The sequence below is a fragment of the Ambystoma mexicanum genome, chromosome 9, assembly GCF_040938575.1.
Source record: "Ambystoma mexicanum isolate Mex_15411 chromosome 9, UKY_AmexF1_1, whole genome shotgun sequence".
NCBI lineage: Eukaryota > Metazoa > Chordata > Amphibia > Caudata > Ambystomatidae > Ambystoma > Ambystoma mexicanum.
Window position 1 is genome coordinate 265,226,128 of NC_090931.1, and position 25,161 is coordinate 265,251,288.

Here is a 25,161-nt window from a genome sequence, read left to right on the forward strand (position 1 = left end):
AGTAAAAAAGCACAATGATAGTAAACCACTGCCACCAGCCATTTAAAGTAGTGAGGGTAACTGTTAGGGAGAATACTTAGAAATGTGCTAATTCTTTTCTCTTTGCTACATTTAGATCCCCAGCAACTTTGCTGGTCTTTGAGGACTTGAATTTTTAACCTGGAGAGAGTGAGACCCTTCCCTCCCCCACTCCCCCCCACTCTCATGTATTTTAATGTGATTTTGAACTCTGTGTTTCTTTTGGTTATGGAGCCTGACAAACTCCATAGGCATCATCTTTTACATTGTGTCACACAGCACCTTCAGTGCAGTGGCACAGGGAAGTCTTTCAGATTTCCCCAAGGTTTAAATACCTTCTCTGGGATAAACTACTGTTTCCCTGAGCAATAAAGTAAAATTGACTTTACTTACATTTGTAACTTTCTAGACCCAACTATCTTACAATAGGGTGCTGGAGGGGTTACTTGGTATCACCTTTGTCTAGCTTCTCACGTTGCATTTTTATGTTACCCTTTCCTCAGTGAATGAATGGCTGGTGGCAGTGATTTACTTTTAACTACTGTGGTGTGCCATTTACACGCGGGCTCTGTTTGCAGCTGCAGTAAGTCATCTAGGGGTACCCATTTTGTCAAAATGCCAGCAGTCGTCTTTTTTCACCATTTCTTTGTGGAATGGTCCTTCTTGAGATTTGCTCTGTGCGCCAAACCCAGTTTGGTGCCTTTGTTAATTTTGCCTTTGGTGGGATTCACAAGTGAAGCCCGCCTCTGACGCCAGGGTGTCTTGCAGGGGTAGGAAGCGAGGGAGGTGCCCGAAACTCCCTGTGCTTAGTCTCCTAGGAGACAGGAATGCACTCTTAGGTGATTGGCCGGCTGGCTGTCCGGCAAGGACAGCCACCCTGCTGTGTGATTGACAGCTATGCTGGAATGAATGGGAGAAACCTGCATAAAAGGCAATGCTTTTTGGCTTGGAAGGCAGAGTCGACCACTGGACGAAGGAATCCAAAGAAGAACTTGAAGAGGACGCCTGCTGCAACTCCTAGACCGTTTGATTGCCCAGTGAAGCCCTGCTGCTGTGCTGAAACTCAAAATTCGTATTGACAGAGAAGCCCCTGCAAGGACGACTTTTCCCTTTGAATTTGGTGGGACCAATCAACTCCAAAGTAAGCCACATGGACATACTCTCGGAGCTGGTTGAATTTCCACTGCAGTCGCTGCTGGAACTGAATAGTCAGGTAGAGGAATACCAGATCATGTACTTTTAAGCTAGCAAAGGGCTCCGGGAAGATCCTCCAGACTCCCAGGAAGCAGGACTGACCGAGCCTGAGCCCCCTCAACAGAGTGGGGGACCCCAGATGCAAGGAAAGCCCATCTTGACAGCCAGGAACCGCAGTGTTGCTATTTGCGGTGGACGCGAGGAGCTGAAACACTGAATTGCCACTTGTTGGAAGATTGCTGGTTGCAGTCGGTGATGGGCCCATTGCAGTGCAGGAGTCCCCAGAAGTCCTCCTCCTTGTCCTCACGACTGAGGCCCAGGAACACCAGGATCTGCAGAGCTGCACAGGAACAAGAGCCACCTGCTGCACTTTTCTTCAACCTACTGTAAAGTCTGAAAGAACTTACCTCTTGTTGTGCCACCTTGCTTGTCCTCAGAGACTTGTCTCAGTTGCATCTGTAGAGTTGCTACCAGCTTCTTTACCTCATAAGCCTAATCAGCTTGTGGCCCTACTTTGACGACTTCTTATCCTACATAGACTTCTAAAACATTGTGCAAGGCTTTTACTTATCTGCAAAAAGTGCTTCAGTTCACCTTGACATTTGCCAATTTAACTGTGGCTGATTTGGCTCACTGAATGACTCTTCTCTCTTCTGCTTATGTTTTGCCTTCCTTGCAGGAAAGGGTGAACTAACTTTGCATTGAGGGTTACCAAAAGTACTTGCCTGCTTCAGAATATCTGTGTGATCACTTGTTTGTTCCAATAACCGCCTTCCTTTGACATACTTCTAAATCTGTTTCTAAATGCAACAGTGATATATTAATGTCAACAGCACCCTAACTATTAAAGTCACCTGAGGGGTGTTAGATAGTGTCTGTATGCCATCCCAAATGGGTATTTGCAGATGTGGAAACTAAGAGTTTGTATATTTGAAGTGTATTTGAGTGTTACTATTATATTGCCCATTTCTGAAGAGGGCTTACTCTGACTTACTCTGACTGTAAAATAAATTAATAATTGTTTAATCAAGAAACCTTGTGTGTAATTTTATTTGAATACTTGTCACTGTGAATGTCTAACTCCCCTACAGCTCCCATTGACTCCTCTTGAGATAGGCCTGGGTGCTCTACACGCTACCAACCTGTGTAGTACAAACCTATACCAAAGGTTGGGTTCCTATTGCCAGGAGGTCAGGGTTGTAGTAGTGCACCCGAAGGGTACTGCATACAATAGTTACGTAGGAAAGTAGGATAAGGGGCTACTAAGTAACCCCCCAGCACTCCACATAAGATGGGGTGTGCTGGACCTACAAAGAGAAAAGGTAAGTAAGATCAATTTCATTTTACTATTCTTGGGAACAGTAGTTCACCCAAGAAGTTATTTAAACCTTAAAAGAAATCTAAAGGATTTCTCAGTGACACTGCACTGAAGGTGCGATATGTCAATATATACTAAAAGCAGATGCCTATAGAGTTTGTCTACAAAAACAGTGAAAACATAAAATCGAAATCGGGGAAAAACACACGAGAGAGGGAGATAAAGGTCCCACTCACTTAGGAGTTAAAATTAAAATGTCCGAAGTCCAGCAAAAGAGCTGGGGGGTCTCTAAAGTTGAAGTGAATTAGGACAGAAATGAAAATGTTCTCTAACATGTACCAACTATTGTGTACGTTTTATACCGCAGGCTATGTCCATAGCCACGGTTGTGCACAATAGGAGCATCCATGTACCAACTTGGGGCCTCCCTTCTTTTTTTGCCATTACTAGCGTGGTTGTTCTTTGTTAGCCCTTCTCCTGCCACTTTGGGAGGGTGAGGTCAGTGTGTGTGTTTTGTCTTTGGCTGGAACCCTTGGGTGTCCCCGCCTAGGATCCAGATTGTCTGGGCAGGCAGGAAGTGTGGGAGGAGCTTTCCACCCCTTTGTCTGCCAGAGTGCCTGAATAGGACGGACCAGCTCCCACAGGGGGTATCGCTGTCCTGATTGGGCAACCAAACGCCCCTTTCTGTAAAATGCTGAGAGAGATTGTAGAGGAGTGTGTGCTGGGACTGTATAAAAGGTGAGGCTTCTGGAGTGAAAAGCAAGTCGACCACTGGAAGCTGAAGAAACCGAAGAAGACAACCTAGACACCTGCAGATTCTTTGCAACACTGAAGCAACCGCTGCTGTCCTGACCCTGTTTTCTGTGCGACTTGAGCTCCCAAGAGGAAGAGTCCTGACCTTTTGGCTGGTGGGAACAACCAGTCCCAAGACTAACTTTAAATTGAGCCATCTCCCGAGGTCCTAGGAGTTTCCAGAGCTGCAGAACCCCAATACCAGGAGATCTGCCCATTTCGAGTGCATCGTCGAGAAAAGACTGAATGCTTCCAAATCTTTACTGAGCCCCCAAGGACACTCCAGAGATCTGATCCAACTCACCCAGACCCCCCTCATCAGAGTGTGGGACTGCAGGAAGCAAAGAAGATTGACCGGGTGATCTGCGCCCTTGGTGCTGCAGAAAAGGCACCAGAACTACACAGTAAACGAAGAAGTTGCTGAAAGTCGTGCCTCGGGTCCCCCCTCGAGACTGCTGCTGAGAGATCGCATCCCTCTCCAGCCTTCAGTCATCAGACCAAGGAATCCGTAGTTCGGGCCTAGAGCTACAACATCGCAGAGCATCCAGCACAAACATTTCCTTCTAACCTAAGGTACTATGGGGAAAAAGGTATTGCTTAGCCGATTCCAGAAAGTCACTCCAATGTGTTGAAGTGCATGTTGAGGTGTCCAGGGCAACCCACTCTTACCTCGGACTCAAGCCGCTGCTTGTGTCCCTTCGAGTCTGATGTAGGGTCTCTATAGTTAGTTATATAACTTGCTTCTTCTAAAAGACTAGAGACTTGAAGAAATCCACTGGAACTCTTTTGTATTCTACTGCTTGTCAAGACTTTGAGCCCTCTCCGAACTGCCTTTTAGATAGGGTTGCGGTTTTGGACTTCAGTCTTTTCCCCTTCTAATGTTGCAACAAATGTAACTGTGAACAAACACAAAAGTGTCCTTTGAGGTATATTCTAAATGTACTCAAAGTGTTTATAGTGTAAACTTATGAGGTATTTAAAGTGATTCCGGTGTAAGTATAATTAATAAATATATAAATTATAAGCGTAAGTGCTTCTTTGATGTACATGTCTAACTGGGATCTTAAGATAAGCCTGACTGCTCTGCTCCTCTACTAAGGTCCTGAGTTAGTACAGACGGATACTAGGAGTTGGGGGATCTACAAACCACTTGGATAGCTTATTAAATTCTTACTATCAGTAGGACTTTAGGAAAACTCCCCTAACAGACTTCTGAGCACTAGAATCCAATGTATGCAGTATCTACGATGCAGCTAGTTATAAGGAATGTGCAGTATCTACACTGTGGCTAGTTTCCAAGTAAATGCAGTACCTACATAAGCACTAGTCTCGACTAAATGTAGTGCCTACAGTATCCCTATTTTAGACATGTATGCAGAGCCCACAATACCGCTATTTCAAGATATATGCATAGCCTGCAACACAGAAGCTAGTTGCAAGTGTGTACCATGCTGCTAGTGTCAAATATATGCTGAGCATAACAAAACAGCTGGATTCAGAATATATGCAATGTGTACAATAAAGCTAGTTTCAAAATATATCCAGAGCCTACGATGCAGCTAGTTTCACAGGATATGCAGTGCCTACAATGCAACTGGATTCAGAATATATGCAGTGTACACAATATATAGCTAGTTTCAAAATATATGCAGAGCCTGCAATATAGCTAGTTTCACAATATATGCAGATCTTACACTGCAGCTGGTTTCACAGTATATGGAGAGCCTACAAAGTACAATGTACTGACAAATCCAGCATACTATGTGATCTTCGCTTCAGATTTTAGTATTCTAATTGTGGTGGGGTTTTTGGAGCCCAATAATGAATGTTCCGAGCCTTCGCCACCTTAACTGGTTGTAGCTGTGTTGGGGAGAATTCTCAGAAATGTTCTAATTCCTCTCTACCTTGGGGACCCCCAGCAACTTTGCTGGATTTTAGAAGCCGGAGAGAGTGAGACCCTTTTTTCCCTCTCTCATATGTATTTTAATGTGATTTTGAACACTGTTTCTTTTGGTTGTGGAGTCTGACAAACACCATAGGCACCATCTTTTACATTGTCACACATCACCTTCAGTGCAGTGGCACAGGGAGGTCTTTCACATTTCCCAAAGGTTACTGCTGTTTCCAAGAGCAGTAAAGTGAAATTGACTTTACTTACATTTGTAACTCTAGACCCAGCAAACACGATTTTACAAGAGGCTGCTGGAGTGGTTACTTAGTATCCCCCTTGTCTAGCTTTTCATGTAACAATTTTATGTTACCCTTTCCTCAATGAATGGCCGTTGGCAGTGGTTTACTTTTAACAACTGTGGTGTGCTTTTACCGTGGGCTGCGTTCGCAGCTGCAGTAAAGCACACGAGTGCAATTTTTGTCAAAATGGCCCTGGTCTTCTTTTTTTCGCCATATCTTTGTGGAAAGGTCCTTCTTGAGATTTAGTGGAAACAGTAACGTAGAGGGGCACACACAATTATAAGAATCTCTAGTATCTCTAATTCAGATATTCTCAATGTTAATTGATCTTCAATAATATTCAGGTGCCACAGATGCTGATCCTGAGCTACAAGATCGATATCTACAGAAAGTGAGTCACACCTGGACCGATGCGACTAAAGCTCTGTGCACACTTTTGAGCACAAAATCAATGCTAAACATAACCTTCTGGGTTTTTGTATGTATAATTTAATAAGGTAAATATGTACACAAGCTTAATCAAAACAATGTGTTCAGTAAAATTAAAGTAATCAGTAAACCACAATCGGGTGTGTTAAATCTGTTACAACTTCGTGATAATTACAACATTATAGAGAATACATTGCTCTAGTGATTTCTTGACAGCAAAATTGTGTAATTGTCTTCACAATTGAGAACCCGTCAGTTCAAAAGTCCATTTATGAGATCAGTGTAGATATACATATTAATGATTTTCCAGGTATATCTCCTCATCACTTGTACGACGTGTTTCGGGCTTATTCGACCTTCATCAGGTATGGACAACTTCATACATTTCTGTAAATTCAAAAATAGAAAAGTATGTGTTTTACTCTATTTGTTGCCCGAGTTTGAAACTCTAACCAGTTGACCTGCAAGTTGGAGTAATCTCTCCAGATTGTTGTAGAATTATTCCAGTTGTCTGGTATGTGTGTTTTCACATATTCATACTCCGATCTGAAAATAAGTCACAATTGCTTACATTAGTATGGTCATGGGGGGATGGGCTAGAAATGAATGGGTTTTGTCGCTAGGTATTAGCACTGTGTCCCACTTCTAAGCCCCGGTTTTCACAAGTGCCCATACACTTTAATTTTTGCGATTTTAGTGCTCACCTTTGTGAGGGGAGTTATTGGGATTATGCTGGGAGGTGACATTGGTTGGTCTGACTCTTGCAAGAGAGTGATGAAGATTTTAATTCCTCGCTTATTTCTATAGCCTAGTCTGGGATCGTTCTTGACAGATTCCTGTGGGAAATAAACCCCTATTAGTCCTGGGTTACCAGTCCCTGAGATTTCTTTCCGCAAGACATTGAAAGGTAGTAGTGAACTTGTACCTTACATTCCTGCGGCGTCTATTTCGCCTGCTTGGCCCCTCATCAATTCGCAAGGTTAATCTTGCCGTGAGTTTCGTACCCTTTTCACAAATGCTTTTTGCTTGCATAGGGTCCTTTTTTTTCACCAAGTCTGTAATTTGATATATGTATTTATCCCCTGTTGCCTTGTTAATCATTGCTTGTTTGCACTTTATCAGTTTCTGTTCTTACCTCGTCTCGGCTCTCCGTTCTGTTCGGAAGTCTTGTTGCGTTCTCCTGCTACCATGTTAACACCATTGCTATGGTTTCCAGATTATGTGACGACTTGCTTGGATGTGGATGCCGAGCTGAAGAGGGAATTCATTGTTTGAACTTGCTGGGCACCATCTTGAATGGAGCGGGTTCAATGAAAGCACTTCATCCGATAGCTTATTATTCAAGTTGATGTTAGATGTTCCTTCCAAGAATAAATGCGCTTACATATAAAGGAATGTGCTCATATGGAGTATATCCTGCACTTAGATGTTTGATTTTATTTTTTATGGAATATACATTGGTTCTAATCGTGACACATATCCATGTGTGTAGTGTGTTTGAAACCATGGAATTTCAGATTGTATCCCCTGATGATAGAACTTTCCTTGGTATATTCATTGTGCAGTACGCAATCTCAGTGTCTGTCAGTGTGGGTAGTAAGACATTCCTTGGTATGTTCACTACGCAATCTGTGTCTTTGTGGATGTATAGGACTAGGTTCACCTTCAGTGTGTTTCTGTATATCAGTTTCTATAAAAAACAGTTAAAATCCCAGTCCACGTTCATCCTATTGGGGGACATGGAATTGAGGCGATTCATCCAATAGTTTTCCCATTGAAGGAGCAGTCTATTTATGTTCCTACCTCTTCTTGGTATGTTGACTTGCTCTAAAATCTTATTTGGGCAATCGTGTCTAGGACTTCTGAAGTGTTGTGCCACTGGCGATTTTTCTGATGCCATACATATGTTTGATTTGTGGCTGACTCAATCCCAACCCCACCTCAGACTCTATCTAAAACGCGGGCGCAAACCAAAAAAAAGGAAGCCTCTTGAAGTTTTGCAAGAAGCACCGGACCCTGAACGCTGTGCACTGGACTCTTGTGGACTTTGTGCGTAAACTTGCTGTTACTTTAACTGTGAAGCCCCGCCCCCTTTAAGGCGTTGCTACAAATTGAGGAAGCCGCGCGCACCAGGAAGAAGCACGGCTTGCTTAAATCAAGTGCAAACTGTTAATGGGAGAGCGGGGGTGGATTGTGCTAATGTGGTGAAACCCATGGCTGGAGCTTCAGCAGATTGTATGGTGTCACAAGGGGTGTCCGTGACATCAGTTGCTACCTTTATTGGTGAGAGTTTTGTTATGGCTTCTAATGATGATGCAGTAATTAATTTGAACTCCATGCATACCGATTACTCTTCTCAAACTTTGTCTGAAAAGTTATTGTTTTCACCCAATATGTGTCCTGTGGTTAGTCTGTGCAGGTCTAGCCTCTCTGCATCCTTTCTGGTTCCTACGCCTAGGCAAACTAGGCAAGGAGAAGATGGGTCTCCTTCTCCTAGAGGATGCAGATTGGTAAATTTGGCCTTTGAAGCCATGAACACTACTATGAACACCTTAGTTAAATTATTTGAATCCTTAAATGATAAGATCTCAGCACAAAGTGTGCCGATGGCCTCTATTGTGGCCTGGCAAGCCATGCATAGAACTTTGAGGGGAAATGATTGTGGTGAGCAAAAAACAGTAGCTCTTTCCCCAATTAGGGCTCCAGTTAGTGATTGTGCCACCTCTCCCATAAGGCAAACCTTTTCTACTCACTCCTTATGGCCTTGTTCGATCTCGGCAGAGAATTCTGCTGTACCTCTATTTACAGAAGTTATTACTGATCCCCTTGTGTCGGATAATGAAGAAGTTAATCCCTCTACACAGTCGCCCACTCAGCCTGAAAGACAAATTTATACCATCTTTGCAAAACCTTCAAAGGAGTTTCTGGATGCCCTCTGAACAAAAAATTGGGTTTGAAGAAGTCTGGTAGTGAAACTGGGGTTGACCCTATGCAAAAATCTAAGAATGTTAAATCTAAGAATGTTAAATCTAAGAAGAGTTTAAAATCTGGTTCCACGAAACAGTTTATCAACGCTTTGAATATTCCATCTAAAAGCACTACTGTGTTACAGAGTGAACCTAATTCCATCATGACTCCAAGTTTGGAAGAAGGGTCCCTGACTGTCACTCCAGCTTCCAAACAATGTAATTCGCCTGCAGGCTCAAGTGGCATAAGTGTCAGGCGGGAAGAAATCAGAAGGGAAGTGGACGCCTATATGGCCAGGTTTGTGCAATGCCCAATATAGGTGCTCCCAAAACCTCGCTCAAAACTGTGACCTTTGGTGCTATGGGTTCAAGCACTGCAGGATTTAAATCCAAATCTTCAGATCCAAACGAGATTGAGACCCAGCCAAAGGTGGCATTGAGGCAGAGTTCTCCTTCAGCTGTACAAAATGAACATTGCCGCACCCAAACTCAAGAAGGCTCCTCGGGGCGGGTGAAGCCCATATCTGACTCCTTTGAGGGGCAGGGTGATGAAATAGCTCAGTTACTTCAAGCCCTTCTGCCTAAACCAACTTCCAAAGCCCCAATGCCTGAGGCCCCAAAACCAAAACCACCTCACAAGCAGCCCTTTAAAAAAAAAAAACAATGCCGAACCCCAAACAAAACACATATGTAAACACATTAATTTTGGGGTGTAGACCTGATCCCTATCCTCAATATCTGCTAAATAGGCAGTGTGTTTTGGAAATATTCTCTGATGTTCATCAACTTGAGGACATAGGCTCAGCAGACATTGAACAAATCGAATTTTTGAATGAGAATTGCGATCAAGGTTGGTACGTAACATCATTTGGGCAGCTAAGAGCAAATTATTTGAACTGGGTTTTATTCTATTGGGTCCTGCTCAGAGCGAAGACCATGAGAAAGGTTCCATTTCTAAGTCAGACTTAAGTAACATGAAGGAATGTGTCCAGACTATGCCATCCCAATGTGTGTGTAACTGTATGACAAAAAGTTAACTAACGTAACAGTGTGACAATGATTTGATAAAGTTTGCCTCGTGGAACACACGTGGGCATTCTCATTTGTTTAACAATTCGGATTACCATCTAAATAATTGACATCATCTTGTTGCAAGAAACATGGCTGACCGTGTCCCCAATTTGGCATGAACACATTATGCATTTCACTCTTGCTGTGTGTGGGGATAAAGGACGTCCCATGGCTGGTTTGATCACTTGTATTAAAACCTGTTCAGAGATTAAAATGATTTCCTCCTTTTCACCGAATTCATTTCTGCAATTGTCCATAATATCCATCAGAACTACGCTGTATGCGTGAATATATACTGGAACTGGTAGGGCATTGATGATTTGAAATTTTTTAATGATCTTGATTGTTAGTTGAACTATGTTACCTTGTTCCCAGATGTGGCACACACAGTGTTAGCCGGGGATCTCAATTTGCATCTGTTTTCACCTCAGAAAGCTGGGGAATCTGTTCGACAAACTCAATGGAATCACATCATGTCTTCTCGTGGCCTAATAATGCTTAATGGTTCATGCATGGATGTTAATCCGCCAAATTTCACCTGGCATCGTGGACAGTCTCAAGCCATTGACTATGTGTATGTGGACCCTAAGTTGACGCCATTGGTAAGACCCTTTCAGACCGTGCCAGTCTCAGTTAGTGACCATCTTATATTAGTCAGTTCGTGGCTTGCTCCCCCGAAAGGTTTGGCATATGTAGAGACAAAATACCATGGGACCGCGAGGTCCAACACTCGGGTCAATCGGGTAAAATGGACCGAAGAAAGTCTTATACAATATGCTTCTTCGCTTACATCTGCGTTTGGCCATTCTTGACTAGCTGGGGAAAAATCCAATGTGTGCTATTTTGATCTTCTGCAGAAGCATTTAGTATGCCAGCGAAAATCCTCTACATCTATAGTAGTGAAAAGACATTCATTTGATGCACAGGTCCAAAATTAAAAAAACAAATATCGTGCACTGAAACGGAAAGCTGTTCAATTGCCAGCTGAACTCAGAACAGCAGCCTTGGTTAAAATAAAAACGCACTATAGAAATTGGTTGCGGCAACATCGCGCAACATTATGGCAAAAGGATGGGGAGCACATGCTCAATCTAATGTGTAATCAAAACACTGCACAAATTTAGACAACTCTCAATGAAGCTATTAGCACTCCACAAACGCTAATCCAGGGTCATAATGTTTCCGAATTGGCATGGATTGAGTACTTTAGGGCTATGTATGCCACTACTGCTTCTGTTCATATAACACAAGAGGCGGTCTGGGTTCTGACCACCTGGTTTTTCCTTTCCTGGTGGTCAGACCCATGTAATACAGACCACAAGGACATCTTAACCATTAAATTACATTTCTGGAATCACAAGTTGAAGTATGATGGAGGTTGATCTTGTATCCTTTGTGTGGGTGATTGATACTATTCCCTTTGAGGTATTACAATTATTGCAGTTGTAGCAAGGTGTGGTTCCTTTGTGTTTTTTCTTTTGTCTTTTTGTCTTCTTGGCGGAGAAGTCTGCTTTAATAAGATGCTCCCTTATCGATTTGCTTTTATTGTATGCAAATAGTGGTGGTTCTGGGAATCGTCTCCCCATCATTAGATCCAATGTTAAGGTGTTCCAATTTTTCTTGATCATTTTATTTATCTTTGGACTTTGCTGGGAATATGTTATCACATATACCAATTTCTCTCCTAGTTCATGAGTTTTAGGCTCCAGTGCATCACATCTCCTGATGTGCCCTGCTTTTTCAGCTCCTGCATTGATATTAGCTTGTTATCCTCTTTTTTTCGATTTTCTTTTTTAATTCTCCAGTTTTCTGGATGTATTCCTCTTGTTCTGAAATAATACGCCTATAGCGTAGAAATTGGCAAAACGGTATACTCTATTGTTTTCTTGGGATGGAAACTCCTAGCATGAAGTAGTCTGTCTGTACTTTTAGTAAATGCCGTAGTTTCTAATTTGCCAGACTTCTTGTATACTTCTACATCCATAAATCCTATAGATTTTCTTTGCTGGTTTTAGATGAGTTGAATCCGGGGGCCATTGTGTTTAGGTGATGAACAAATTCTGAAAGTCTTCTTGGGAACCATTCAGATCCCAAACAGATCGTCGATGAACCTAACCAGGAATTTGAGATGTTTGGTCCATTTTGTATCTCAAAAAATGTTTTTCTCCTCAAGATATGCCATGTATGTGTTTGTATAGATATGGGCTATAGCAGCCCCCATGGAAGTTCCAGATGTCTGAATGAAGTACCTATCTGCAAACATAAAGAAGTTATTCTGCAGTACTATCAAGGATAAATACCTCATCCGCTTTGCAATTTGTTGTTGAAGATAGTAATAGCCACTCCATAGCTTCAAGTCCCCCTTCGTGGGTAATGTTGGTGTACAAACTCAACATATCCATGGTGAATAGAATGTCGTTTTCTTCATCAATTTCTATGTTCTTTAATTTGTTCAAGAAATCATTTGTATCTTTGTATGTTTTGAAATGATGGATTAATGGTTGGATTGCTCGATCTATATATTGTGCCAATGGTTCTAGCAGACTATTATTGGCCGCAATAATCGGTCTGCCAGGTGAATTCATCAGGTTCTTGTGTACCTTTTGGTAATGTATATTGTCGGCGTTAGGCAGAATTGCTCTGGGACCACCACCACACAATTAGGACTAAAAGTGTAAGCAAGACCAACCTTTGTTATAAGCCTGTACCACACAGTTTGTTGGTAGCGAGCTGAGCAGCCAGGTCTATCTCAAGAGTGAATGTGAGCAGTACAAGTAGTTAAACAAAGGACTTTCAATCACAGTGGTTCAAGTAGACACTTCTACTCAAGGTTTCTTGGTAAAACACTTATTAATTTATTCACACAATCATTTATAAAACATTTCACTAGAAGAAGGAACTTAATATTATAGACCAATACACTTCAATACAAAACTCTTTGAGACAGTTTGAGCTCCCCTGAAAAAGGAGCCAAATGGCAGTTCAGTTACTTAGCAAAATGGACAAAAGTCAGTAGAATAGATTATATATACTTTCTAGGCAGTGCAAATAGTTTCAGTTCATCAGAATAGTTAAATTCATGTCAATAGGCCAGGCCAAAGTCAATGAGCTAGTGTTCTGGATAGGAAAGAGCAGTTCTGGTATCAAACGGTAAAGTCTTTGCAAAATTTCTCAGAAGTAGTTTAGGTGAAAAAGAATCATTTGTGGGGTCACAAGCTGATTAGGCCTGCAAGTTGGGAAAGTTTCACAAACTTTCTATGCGAGAATGGCGTTGTCTCAATCGGATTGGCACAGTACCTTTTTGTGAAGAAAACAAATGTTGCTGAAGTCGTGGTTCCTGACACTTCTGACACAGGCATCCTCCTTCCTGTCAAGCCAGCCACATAACCAGAGACACCGACTTAGCGCCCCCCAGGTAACCCTTCTCTCCAGCCTATCTTTCTCTCTTTCTTGTCTACACGTGGGACAACATTGCTTAAGCCCCGTAGCTTATTCACAGGGGATACCTATCAGCAGAGAAGTGAGCTCCAGTACCCTCATGAGGACCCCAGCTCATGCACCCTAGAGGGAGCACGATGCCCTACTAAAATGCTGCTCTTCATTCTTCAGAAGGGTCTGTCACTCCCTTCTGGAGCACCCAGCAAGGTCAGTCGTTTGGACTCTGGAACTTGGCATTTCCCTATGCTTCTTTTTAATTGCATACACCTGTCTCTTACCCTTCCTTGACCACACGTGTGTCCCCCTAATACACTATACTTGTGTATGTCCCTCATAAAGAAAGACCTGATTTTTGGCCCTAGAAGAAGGCTCCCCTTCCATCGAGCCGAATCGTCGGCAGACATCGTGCCCCGACTTTGGGCAACGCCACAGTCTGCGATCACATCCCTAAACTCAGATCTAGACGTCGACCTACCCAAAGGTCATCGTTCTGCCGGGCATAGGAGAACCTCCTTAGAAGCCTCCCACTTGATCAAAACTCAGATTTGAAAACATACATACTACCCAAAATGGGTTACTCAAAGAACTATGACACAAAATGCAAATTTACTGATGTTTAACTTTCAAAGTGCATATTTGTTGTCTATTGTTGCAGACACTGTTCACGACCACATAACTTTGTGTTTATTTTCTGTTTTGACCACTTCTGTCTAGGGCAAACAGACCCATGGTCAACCAAATGCTCACAATACACTGTGAGCTTTCACAATGTCATTAATGTGTTGTGTGTGAACTGGCCCATTGCCAGCTGTTTTATTTATCTAGAATATGTTTTAACCTCCAGAAAAAACCAACAGCTTTATAATAAAGAGCTGTAGAAATATTAGTCTTCCATGTGTATTTCGAGGTCGCATACCTATGAGACCAAGATGGTATTGTCCCATTGGATCAATGTAAAGGTATAATTGTTTCTGCATTAAATAATTGCACAGATTGAGATACCAGAGGATAGGACCCCCCGCCCCCGTTCCGAGGTCGTGGTTCCTGGCAGTTCCTGAGCCTCAGTCGTGGGGACAAGAGGGAGGACATCGGGGGACTCCTGCGTTGCACAGCATCGTTGAAGAAGGCAAACAAAATGGAGTCACTTCATTTCCAGTAGCTGCAGATTCAAGAACACAAACTGGTGTCCCTCTCGCTGGTGAATCCTAAGCAGCTCAGAGAATGGTATCCAGGTGGCTTACAAGTTCATTGGTCCCACCAACTCAAAGGAAGAAGTCGTCCTTGAAGGGGCTCTCTGTTGAGGTGAACTTGCCAATTCGGACCTGCAGCAGGGCTTCACTGGGCAAACTAATGGTCTAGGAGTTGCAGCAGCCATCCTCTTCCAGATCATCTTTGGTTCTTTCGTTCCAGTGGTCGACTCTGCCTTCCAGTCCTGGAGACTCGCCTTTTAAACAGTTTTCTCCCTTAGATTCCAGCCTGGCTGTCGCTCACCCAGCAGGGTGGCTGTCCTTGCCGGACAGTCAGTCAGCCAGCCAATCACGCCAGAGTGCATTTGGGTCTCCTAGGAGATGAAGCACAGGGAGTTTCGGGCACCTGCCACACTTCCTGGCCACCCCAGACACTCACAGGCCAAGGGCGGACTTCAGTCCTGAAGCCTGCCAAAGGCACACAAACAAAGGGACAAACACTAGAAGGACCTTTCCAAAAAAAAATGGCGAAAAAAGACCGGGATCCGTTTAAAGAAAGGGGCTTAAGGCGCCATCTTGAAAAACATGGCTCCCGTGATTTTTAGCTACCAGTGTTCGCGGTCGGGAAGAATCATGGTAGTTCGTTGTAAAACCACTGCCACCAGCCTTTTCAATAGGAAAGGGTAGCATTTGACTGCTACATGAGCGTTTAGACACGGGATACTATGTAACCCCTCCAGCACTCCATTGTAAGATGGTTTGTGCTGGGTCTATGAATTTGGAAAAGACTAGTAAAGTCCATTTCACTTTACATTCTCTGGGAAACAGTAGTTCATCCCAGAGAAGGTATTTAAACCTTTGGGAGGTCTAAAATACATCCCTGTGTCACTGCACTGAGGGTGCTGTGTAACACAAATAAAAAAGATGCTTATGGAGTTGGTTAAAACTCCATAACTAAAGGAAATAACCACAGAAAACAAACAGAATTAAAAAGTACAGAGTCCCAAAGTTCAGCAAAAGAGCTGGGGGTCTCTAAGGTAGAACAGGAATTCGCACATTTTGAATATCTCTCCCTAACACTCAGAATGGATGGATGTAAATTGGTTAGAAAGCTTTTAGTGGGGTGACTGATCAGTTCATCTGCCTCTGCTTCTTCCACTACAGTCTGGATGATTTGTTGTACTTTCTCTGTTGCAAAGATTTCCAAGTAGGTGTTCTCGTCAGACAGTTGTCTCTCAATCTCCATTTTGTATTGTGTGGTATTCATCAGTACTAGGGCACCTCCCTTGTCTGCCGGTTTTATGAAAAGATTTGGATTCTTCCATAGTTTATCCAATGCCTGTTCTCTCATGGTAAAATTCCATTGAAACACTTGTGTATAGGCGCGTTACAAATAACATATCACATCATTTAGTGCTTTTTTTAAATTAAGTTTTTCAAAATCTTTGAGCACCTGTTTCTGGAAGACTTCCAGTAATGCACTTTGAATGGGTGGTGGTACTTCTAGGAGACAGGAATGCACTCTTAGGTGATTGGCCTGCCGGCTGTCCGGCAAGGACAGCCACCCTGCTAGGTGACTGACAGCTAGGCTGGAATGAATGGGAGAAACCTGCATAAAAGGCAAGGCTTTTTGGCTTGGAAGGCAGAGTCGACCACTGGACGAAGGAATCCGAAGAAGAACTTGGATGAGTCGCATGCTGCAACTCCTGGACTGTTGATTTGCCCGGTGAAGCCCTGCTGCTGTGCTAAAGCTCCAAATTAGTCTTGACTAGAGAAGCCCTGCAAGGACAACGTCTCCCCTTGAGTTGGTGGGACCAATCAATCCAAAGTTGGCCACCCGGACATCTTCTGGAAGCTAGTTGAATTTCCACTGCAGTCGCTGCAGGAACCAAATAGCCAGGGAGAGGAACACCAGATTGTGTGCGTTGCTTTTAAGCTGGCCAAGAGCTCCAGGAAGATCCTCTGGACTCACGGAGCCTGAGCCACCTCAACAGTGTCCTGGATCCAAGATGCAAGGAAAGCCCCTCTCAACAGCCAGGAACCGCAGTGGTGCTATTTGCGGTAGACACGAGTAGCTGAAACACTGAAGTGCCACTTGTTTGAAGATTTCCGGTTGTGGTCGGTGACCATCCCATTGCAGTGCAGGAGTCCCCAGAAGTCCTCCTTCTTGTCCCCACGACTGAGGCCGAGGAACACCAGGATCTGCAGAGCTGCACAGGAACAGCTGCACCTTTCTTCAACCTAAATATACTGTACAGTCTAAGAGAACTTGCCTCTTGTTGTGTAACCTCACTTGTCCACGTTGGAGACTGGTCTTGGTTACTCCTGTAGAGTTGCTAACAGCTTCTTTACCTCACAAGCCTAATAAGCTTGTGGCCCTACTTTGTTTTAATCTTATGCTACAAAGACTTCTAAAACATTGTGCAAGACTTTTACTTGACTGCAAGAAGTGCTTCAGTACACCTTGACTTTTACTAACTTAACATTGGCTGTCCTGGCTCCCTGAATGACTCTTGTCTCTTTTGCTTATGTGTTTCTGCCTTCCTTCTAGGAAATGCTTAACTGACTTTGCACTGGGGGGTCTTTGAAAGTGCTTACCTGATTAAGAATAATTGTATGAACACTTGTCTTATTCGGAATCCTCTTTTCTTTGGCATTCCTCTCAATAAAATTCTAAATGCAACAGTGATATATTAATGTCCCCCGCACGCTAACTGTTGAAGCCACCTGAGGGTGTAGGTAGTATCTGTGGGCCATCCCAAATGGGTATTTTCTGATTTAGAAAACTAAGAGTGGGTATTTTGAAATATATTTGTGTGTTGCTTTATATTGCTCCCTTCTGAAGAAGGCTTATTCAAACTGACTGTTAAATTAATAATTGTTTAATCAAGAAACCTTGTGTATAAGAGTTTATTTGAATACTTGTCACTGTGAATCAACTCCCTACAGCTCACATTGACCCCTCTTGAGATGAGCCTGGCTACCCGACCACACTACCAACCTGTGTAGTACAGACTTATACCAAAGGTTGGGTTCCTATTGCCAGAAGGTCAGGGTTGTTGTAGTGCACCCCAGCATACAATCTTGCCTAACAAGCTGCCAGAATGGTCGTCATCGGGTGTCCCTTGTCGAACAGGGGCACACAGGGAAGGGAGCAGCCCAAAGAGGGAACTGCCCTCACTCTGGCTCTTAGCCGGCAGCCCTGGGGAGCTCCTTGAAAATGTGTCCAGTCAGCTGGCAGAGAAAACAGCCTATCGGTGGGGTAGGCGAGGAAAGGAGGAAGGAGGGCCTTGGAAGAAGGGAGGGGAGTCAGGCAAGGGCTGCAGGTGGTGTGTTTAAGGCCCTAGCTGGCCTGAAAAACGATTGAGCACAGAGAAACGAGAGTGAGGGTCTTACCACCCTGGTGGATTCCTGCAAAAGTCTTCCCTTGCGCTCCTAAAATGAGGCTGTGGGGGGATTCGGAAGCTGCAAACCTATCTGTGATGATTGGCTTAAGAAATGCTGGAAAGAGCTACCCTCTGTGATATGTATCCAGTGGGGCAATTTGTTACACAAAAATAGTTTGTGGACAGGTTTCTCCTCTATATTCCAGTATCATTTCATGCAGTAGGCTTTTTGATCCTCGTCCATGCTTCCCAGCTGATCCAACGACTCTTTTCTCAAGCTACATCGTCATGTCAACCGGTATCTAGGCGGTTGGTCTCTACAATATAGAAGATGTCGCATTAAAGTAAGAATAGGGAGCAGTCTCCCTTTGATATCCTCTTCAGATAGAGGCTGGATATGCCAGCCTGCCAATCGCATCTGCGAACAGAAAACTAAGGTTTTGGAGACCATTCAATTTTGCTGCCCCCAAAAAAACACCAAACACACCGTTCTATTCACAACAGATGTTGATTGGGGATATCCAGGGTCTGTAAGCCAGTCTAAAGCCGCTTAAATAGATGGGGGGGTGCAGTGATGTGTGCTAAATGAGCCCACATCAGAAAAACAGATGTTATGTCTCCCTCATGGTCCTTTAAGGCAAAGCATTGGCCAAACCTAAAATGGCTGAGTGCAGGACATAAAATGCATTGGCACCCCAAAGTACACTATATGTAAGCATTCGCCTGTTAGTGTGGTAAAATGGGCGACGGTCACCCTGGGACCAAAATGGGATGCTTTAAAAGCACCACTGGCATGGTTAGCCTAACGCGGTACTGGGCAGCACATCACAAAAAGGGTTGTAGTCAAAGGTGGCTTCAGGTGGCTTCAGTAGTTCTTCCGATCACAGAAATAATCAAGAAACCAGGGAAGCAAGCAAAAAGAGCGGACGCAATTGAGGGGGCCCATGTTGTGATTTTTAATTATTTTGATAAAGGTAAACCTACAGTGGTAATTATTTTCAATTAATATTTTAACAAAATGGCTCAAGGGTTAAATTTGTTCCCGTTTTGATGATGTGATGTAGTGTCAAATTCATTGAAACCCACGTAAATGGGATTTTGCTGTCTCTTGCTACTTTTACCATAACTGGTGGCTGTAAAATTTCTTTTTGAAAATGTAGGTCTAAGCTGATGCCCATCTTCTTACAGGTGATCGTCATGTCTGCCACCATGGATGTGGACCTCTTCTCGCAGTACTTCAACAGAGCTCCGGTTCTCTACCTGGAAGGACGGCAGCATCCCATCCAGATATTTTACACCAAACAGTCTCAGAGTGATTACCTCCAAGCTGCGCTTGTCACACTTTTCCAAGTCCATCAGGTATTTACTGCATTTCTCAGGTTCAACTGTTTGCATATTTTGTACTGCAGCTGAAGCTGCCACGTTTGCATAAAAACCTTTCAGTTTAAACCATTTTCTGTTGGGACATAACCAGGGGGCTTTTGCAGCCATTTTGTGTTTAGGGAGCAAAGGCTTGATCACTGCAGCGCCCGACAAATGGTAGCCTGAATTTAGAGTTCATCTGAGAATCAAAAACAAGGCTGTGTTTGTTAAATATGGAAACAAGTGTGTGCGCCGTTTCAGACTGTTAAACCTTCGTAAACCCCAGGTTGGGATCTTGGGGCAGCCATGAAACACATCTGGCTGGATGTTTGAATAGGTGTTTGGGATTCAGTGGTGATCCAACATCTGGAGTGTTTTCCCAGGAAGAAGCTGGGAAGATTTGAATGTGTTGCATGTCCCTGATTGAATGGACACCAGAGTACCTGATTGGAAGCTGGCTGTGAATCCAGCTCCCAAGAACTGAATAAGAATAGTGGTTTGTGCGCATTACTTTGTTCAGTCCTGTCAAACACTTTAAAGAAATAATCTAGTGAACATCGAAGAAATGGTTAACAAATTATTTTCATTCCATGTTATTGCTGAGTTTACACACGTGGCCTACTTTGACAAAGTTGCTCATTTTGCAAAATAAGATTAATGTATACTCTGATGCAAATGCAGCCGGCCTTTAAACAACATTTAGTTAACAAGCAAATATTCATTTTAAAAGTGTTTCTCCAGCAACTGAAAATATAATTAATGGGAAACTGCGGCCTAAGCCTGGTTTGTTAATTTTCATTATTTAAATAATGCGAAAGAAGCAAAGTGATAAACAATTTAACACTAGAAGAATGGCACTTGTTGAAAGTGATTGCACCATTATGTCCAATTAGTAGCCTACTGTTGTGTGTTTAATATTGCAATAAATGAAACAAAGCAGCGTTTTGTTTCAACTGCTTCAAGATCATTATGGAAAAATAGACCTGAGCAGCATTTTGTGTCCGTTAGTCCTGGGATGAGATTTGATAATGAGATTTGATAATTTGTGATAATCCAAATGAGAAGCCAGGACAGGGTAATGGAGAGTCGGTCCACCTCCAAACCTATGTAATGACTTTGATGTCTGGAGGAGAACAGGCCGATGATCTTTAACTTTAAATAAGCAGGAATATATCTGACTGAGTAGTCGGGGAGCAACTCCTTATCTGCCACTGGCTTTGTATTTTTTTTATCTGTTTGATTTTTCACTGCAATTCTTGCTTCTAGATTGTTTGAAGTTTGAACTGGACTTCCCAAAACATGTTCTACATGTGTACATGCATTTTGGATAAGGTTTTATTTTGTATTTTATTCACTGTGTTTTAGCTCAATAAGAGCCTCTCACAGGAAACACATAAAACCACTTCATCTCAATAGCATTGTTGGTAAAAATGAATTAATCTTTAAAAAACACAATACAGAACATTACGTTTCCTTGTAATAGTAACTAAACCTGTTGAAACCACCCATTGTAGGAAAAGAGAAGCATGTAATTCGTTATGACTGATCTATTGCTTCCACTTACTGAACAATCACTTAAGTGCCTTTTAATGTGCGTCCATGGATGGTAAAGTGCAATATGCGTGGAGACCGAGTCAGTGTTGAGGCACGTTCCAGAAGTCCTGGGTTTTAATTGTCTCATAATTATGTAGGAAGTGTCACAGAATACACATACTCAGTGTTTAGTTTTGGACACTCTGAGAACACGAGCTTTGCAGTTTCTCTTGTCATATACAACACCACCTGTTGTCCGGGGGCATATTCAGTCTGGGCCCACAGATATCCAACAAAGGCAACTGATTGGTGCGTAATAATAGACGGAATCCACACACCACCGGGTCCGGACATAAGATTAAATAGGGCTGCGGCTTCATGAAGTAATGGGTAACTGTAGCTACGTTCTTATAGCTACGCAAGTGGTACGGTCTGCGGGTGAAATGCTGCACAACTCTGTTGCTCCAGTTTGGTTTGAATTTCTGGCTAATCCTACCTGACTCTGCCCACTTTTGCTGTGCCTTAAAGGAATGCTTTGCCCAAAAAATTTTATTTAAAAAATGATAGCCAATATAAAAAAAAACGATTGGCATTTTTTATTTTTTGAAGTCCCTATGTAAAATTTTGAGCAATTCAAGCTCAAAGATAGCACATGGGGGCATCCATTTTGTGAAATGGATGCCTGCCGCTGTGCTCGCTTTGGCTTTTGCAGCACCAATGAAGGAAAAGCCAGCCAGCTGTAGTAAACAAAAGCTACCACTGGGTGGCTTTTCCTTCATTGGTGCTGTACGCGGAGGACTGGGACCGGAGACTACAGGCAGAAAAGCTGCAGCTGCATCTCGGTAAGTGCTATTTCTTTTATAAAAATAAACTCTAGCTGTGTTTTTTTTTTCTAAGTTTTCCAGGCTGGAGGAGCCCAGAAAACTTGGAAATAAAACCGCAGCTTTAAAAAGGTTGCATTTATGTTTGCGGTAGCTTTTGAAGCGACCGCAAACATAAATACAACGTTATTGTGTTTGAAAACGCTGTGGTTTTTCTAAGTTTCTCAGGCTCCTCTAGAAACTTAGAAAGAAAAACTGCAGCGTTTTCAGACACAACCGCTCTGTGTTTCTGCCTAAATCTGCTTTCCCATTTGGGGCTTTAGGGCTCCCCGTGGGGAGCCCGAGAGCCCCAAATGGGAAAGCAGATTTAGGTAGAAACACTGCAGCATTTAGCATTTCCCAAATGGGAAATCGGCTGTAGGCAGAAATACTGCGGCATGTAAACACAACCGTGTTGTGTTTCTGCCTGCCTTGGCTTTCACTTTGGGTCTCCGGTGCTCTCCTGGGTGAGCACCGGAGACCCAAAGTGATAGCCACAGCAGGCAGAAACACAACGCGGTTGTGTTTTGAAAACGCTACGGTTTTTCTTTCTGAGTTTCTCAGGCTCCTCCGAGCCAGAGGAGCCTGAGAAACTTAGAAAGAAAAACCGCAGCGTTTTCAAACACAATAACGTATTTATGTTTGCGGTCGCTTCAAAAGCTACCGCAAACATAAATGCAACGTTTTTAAAGCTGCGGTTTTATTTCTAAGTTTTCCGTACTCCTCCAGCCCGGAAAACTTAGAAAATAAACTGCAGCTAGTGCTTATTTAAAAAAAAAAAAAAAAAATAGCACTTACCGAGATGCAGCTGCAGCTTTTCTGCCTGTAGTCTCCGGTCCGCGTCCTCAAAGTCCCGGCACCAATGAAGGAAAAGCCACCAAGTAGTAGCTTTTGTTTACTACAGCTGGCTGGCTTTTCCTTCATTAGTGCCGCAAAAGCCAAAGCGAGCACAGCGGCGGGCATCCATTTCGCAAAATGGATGCCCCCATGTGCTATCTTTGAGCTTGAATTGCTCAAAAGTTTACATAGGGACTTGGAAAAAAAAAATGCCAATCGTTTTTTTTATATTGGCCATCTATTTTTGAAATAAAAAATTTTGGGCGAACCATTCCTTTAAATCCCACCTTAACTAGTGAAGTGGCTGCGAAGTGGATGACAAGTGGTGCAGTCTGTGGACAGAGGGTTGAGGACTGTAAACTGCGAGCCCTGCACATTCAGGTAAAGCATCCCTTTGGTATTTTGTGCCATCTATCATAGTAAAACTGATGGGTCGGTCAGGCCTGAGAAGTCAAGTGGGCACGAAGCACACTGAGAGAACATCTTAACCCTTTTTAAAAAAAACAAACTCAAATATAAATAAGGTGCAACCTTCTTTTAAAAACCAGCCTAAAGTAATTTGTAACTGTGTCTCTTCACAGGAAGATGCCATTGTGGCAGAATTGCTAACATACTTAGGCAATGATGCTCCCCCTCTGCAGTTTCCACGGAGCCCACCAAGTTTACCTTTAAGCCCATTGCACCCAATGATTCACCACACTAAGGACCATAAAAAAAATGTCAAATTGAACAAATACCTATCACCCACTTCTTTAAGAAATCTGTTTTCAGCATTGAAATTAAATCATCTGAAAAATTGAGGAATTGTGAGGAAAGGAAACATTCTCACGTCAACTATCTTAGTATGATTAACTTTACTGAACTCATGGTCTTTGATCAACCTTGTGTTCCGACGGTGTTGGCGCCATTTCCAGTGATGGCGAGCCTTTCTCTGCCACATTCTTTAGATGGCTCACCACCCGATTTGCCTACCGCCTTAACCAACCAACTTGATGGAGGAACACAATGAAAATCCAGTTGGTGTACATGTTGCATCCGACAGTTTTCGTAATGAGAGTAGGCCTTCATCACACACTTCTGGAACTTGATGACCGAATTCACCTGACCTCACCAATGGTATCGGCACTGAACATGGTGCTCAGTTCCTTTGTCGAGTTAAACTATAACATATGAGAGGAAGTGAAAGATCATTCCAACCATTTGGATGCGATTTCCCAGAAGTTGGATTTGATGGATGATGGGCTATGCCCGCTACCTCTGTTGTCGCCTGTTCGATTTCCAGAAAAGCAAGACGAGGGGCCCAGACTTAATAATTCTGGACTCAGTAGTTTTGGTTGAATCACAATGCCAAAACCCGAGTGTGAGGAAATCAACCTCGCTCTCATCAACAAAAAGAGCCGCTGAAGGAAAACTTGCTTTGGAAATAAGTACTCAAGCACACAACCAATTCAATACACATTTGAAGGTTCTTAGTATGCATCTAAGGAAACGGAGGCGTACGATCTCAAAACTTTTAATTAAGAAAAAAAGTCTCCAAAATGACAGTTATCTTACAGAAAAACGTTTTTTGAGAATCAGAAAGCGATTTCCCGTCATCCTAACAATGACTCAACTGCTGCAAACATTGAAACTGTGTGAAGAAATAACCCCTTTGTTCGATCTTCGGAAAGATTGTGTGCAGTACCCTTTGGGTGCACTACAGCAACCTTGGCCTCTTGGCAATAGGAACCCAACCTTTGGTATAGGTCTGTACTGCACAGGTTGGTAGTGTGGCTGAGCAGCCAGGCTCATCTCAAAAGGGGTCAATGTGAGCAGTAGTGCTCTTACATAGATGTTTACAGTGACAAGTGTTAAAATAAACTCTTTATATTCAAGGTTTCTTGATTAAACTATTATTTATTTAACAGTCAGTTGAATACGCCTTCTTCAGAAGGGAGTAATATAACAGTAACACACAAATACACTCCTAAATACACACTTATTTTCTCTAAATCAGCAAGTACCCATTTGGGATGGCAACCAGATTATTCCTACACCCTGAGGTGACCTTAATTACTAGGACACTGTCGACATTAATATATCACTGGTACATTTAGAGCAATACTGAAGTTGGTGTCAAAGAAAATAGTTTAAGAATAAAACAAAGGTTACACAAATATTCTGAAGCAGGTAAGTACTTTTGAACCCCCAATGCAAAACAAATTAACCTTTTCCTGGAGGTAAGGTAAAACACAAAGTCAGAGGGAAGCCAGGCCAGTCAATGTTAAATGAACAAGAGTCTAGGTGAGCTGAACACTTCTTGCAGGTAAGTCAAAGCCTTGCGCAATGTTTTGTTTAGAAGTCTTTGTAGAAAAAGTAGAATCGATATAGGGCCACAAGCCGAGTGGCTTGTGAGGGGCAAAGCTGTAAGCAACTCAGCAAGGTTAACCAAGACAAGTCTCAACTGAGAACAAGTAAGGCTAGACCACCAGAGGTAAGTCCTCTTACACTTTACAGTGCCTTTGGTTAGAAGAAATGGTTCCAACAGGGTTCTGTTCCTGTGCAGCTCTGCAGATCCTGTTGTTCCTGTGCCTCAGTCGT

At 42.9% G+C, this 25,161-nt stretch overlaps 1 protein-coding gene across 1 annotated transcript in view; it reads left to right on the forward strand.

Annotated features, from left to right (window-relative positions):
* The window catches only part of DHX33 (DEAH-box helicase 33), a 474,726-nt gene that overhangs the window by 131,021 nt on the left and 318,544 nt on the right, over positions 1-25,161 (forward strand). Inside the window, exon 4 of the mRNA XM_069614599.1 lies at positions 19,178-19,348. Within this exon, the coding sequence (XP_069470700.1) occupies positions 19,178-19,348 (171 nt within the window). The remainder of the gene's footprint in view (positions 1-19,177; positions 19,349-25,161) is intronic.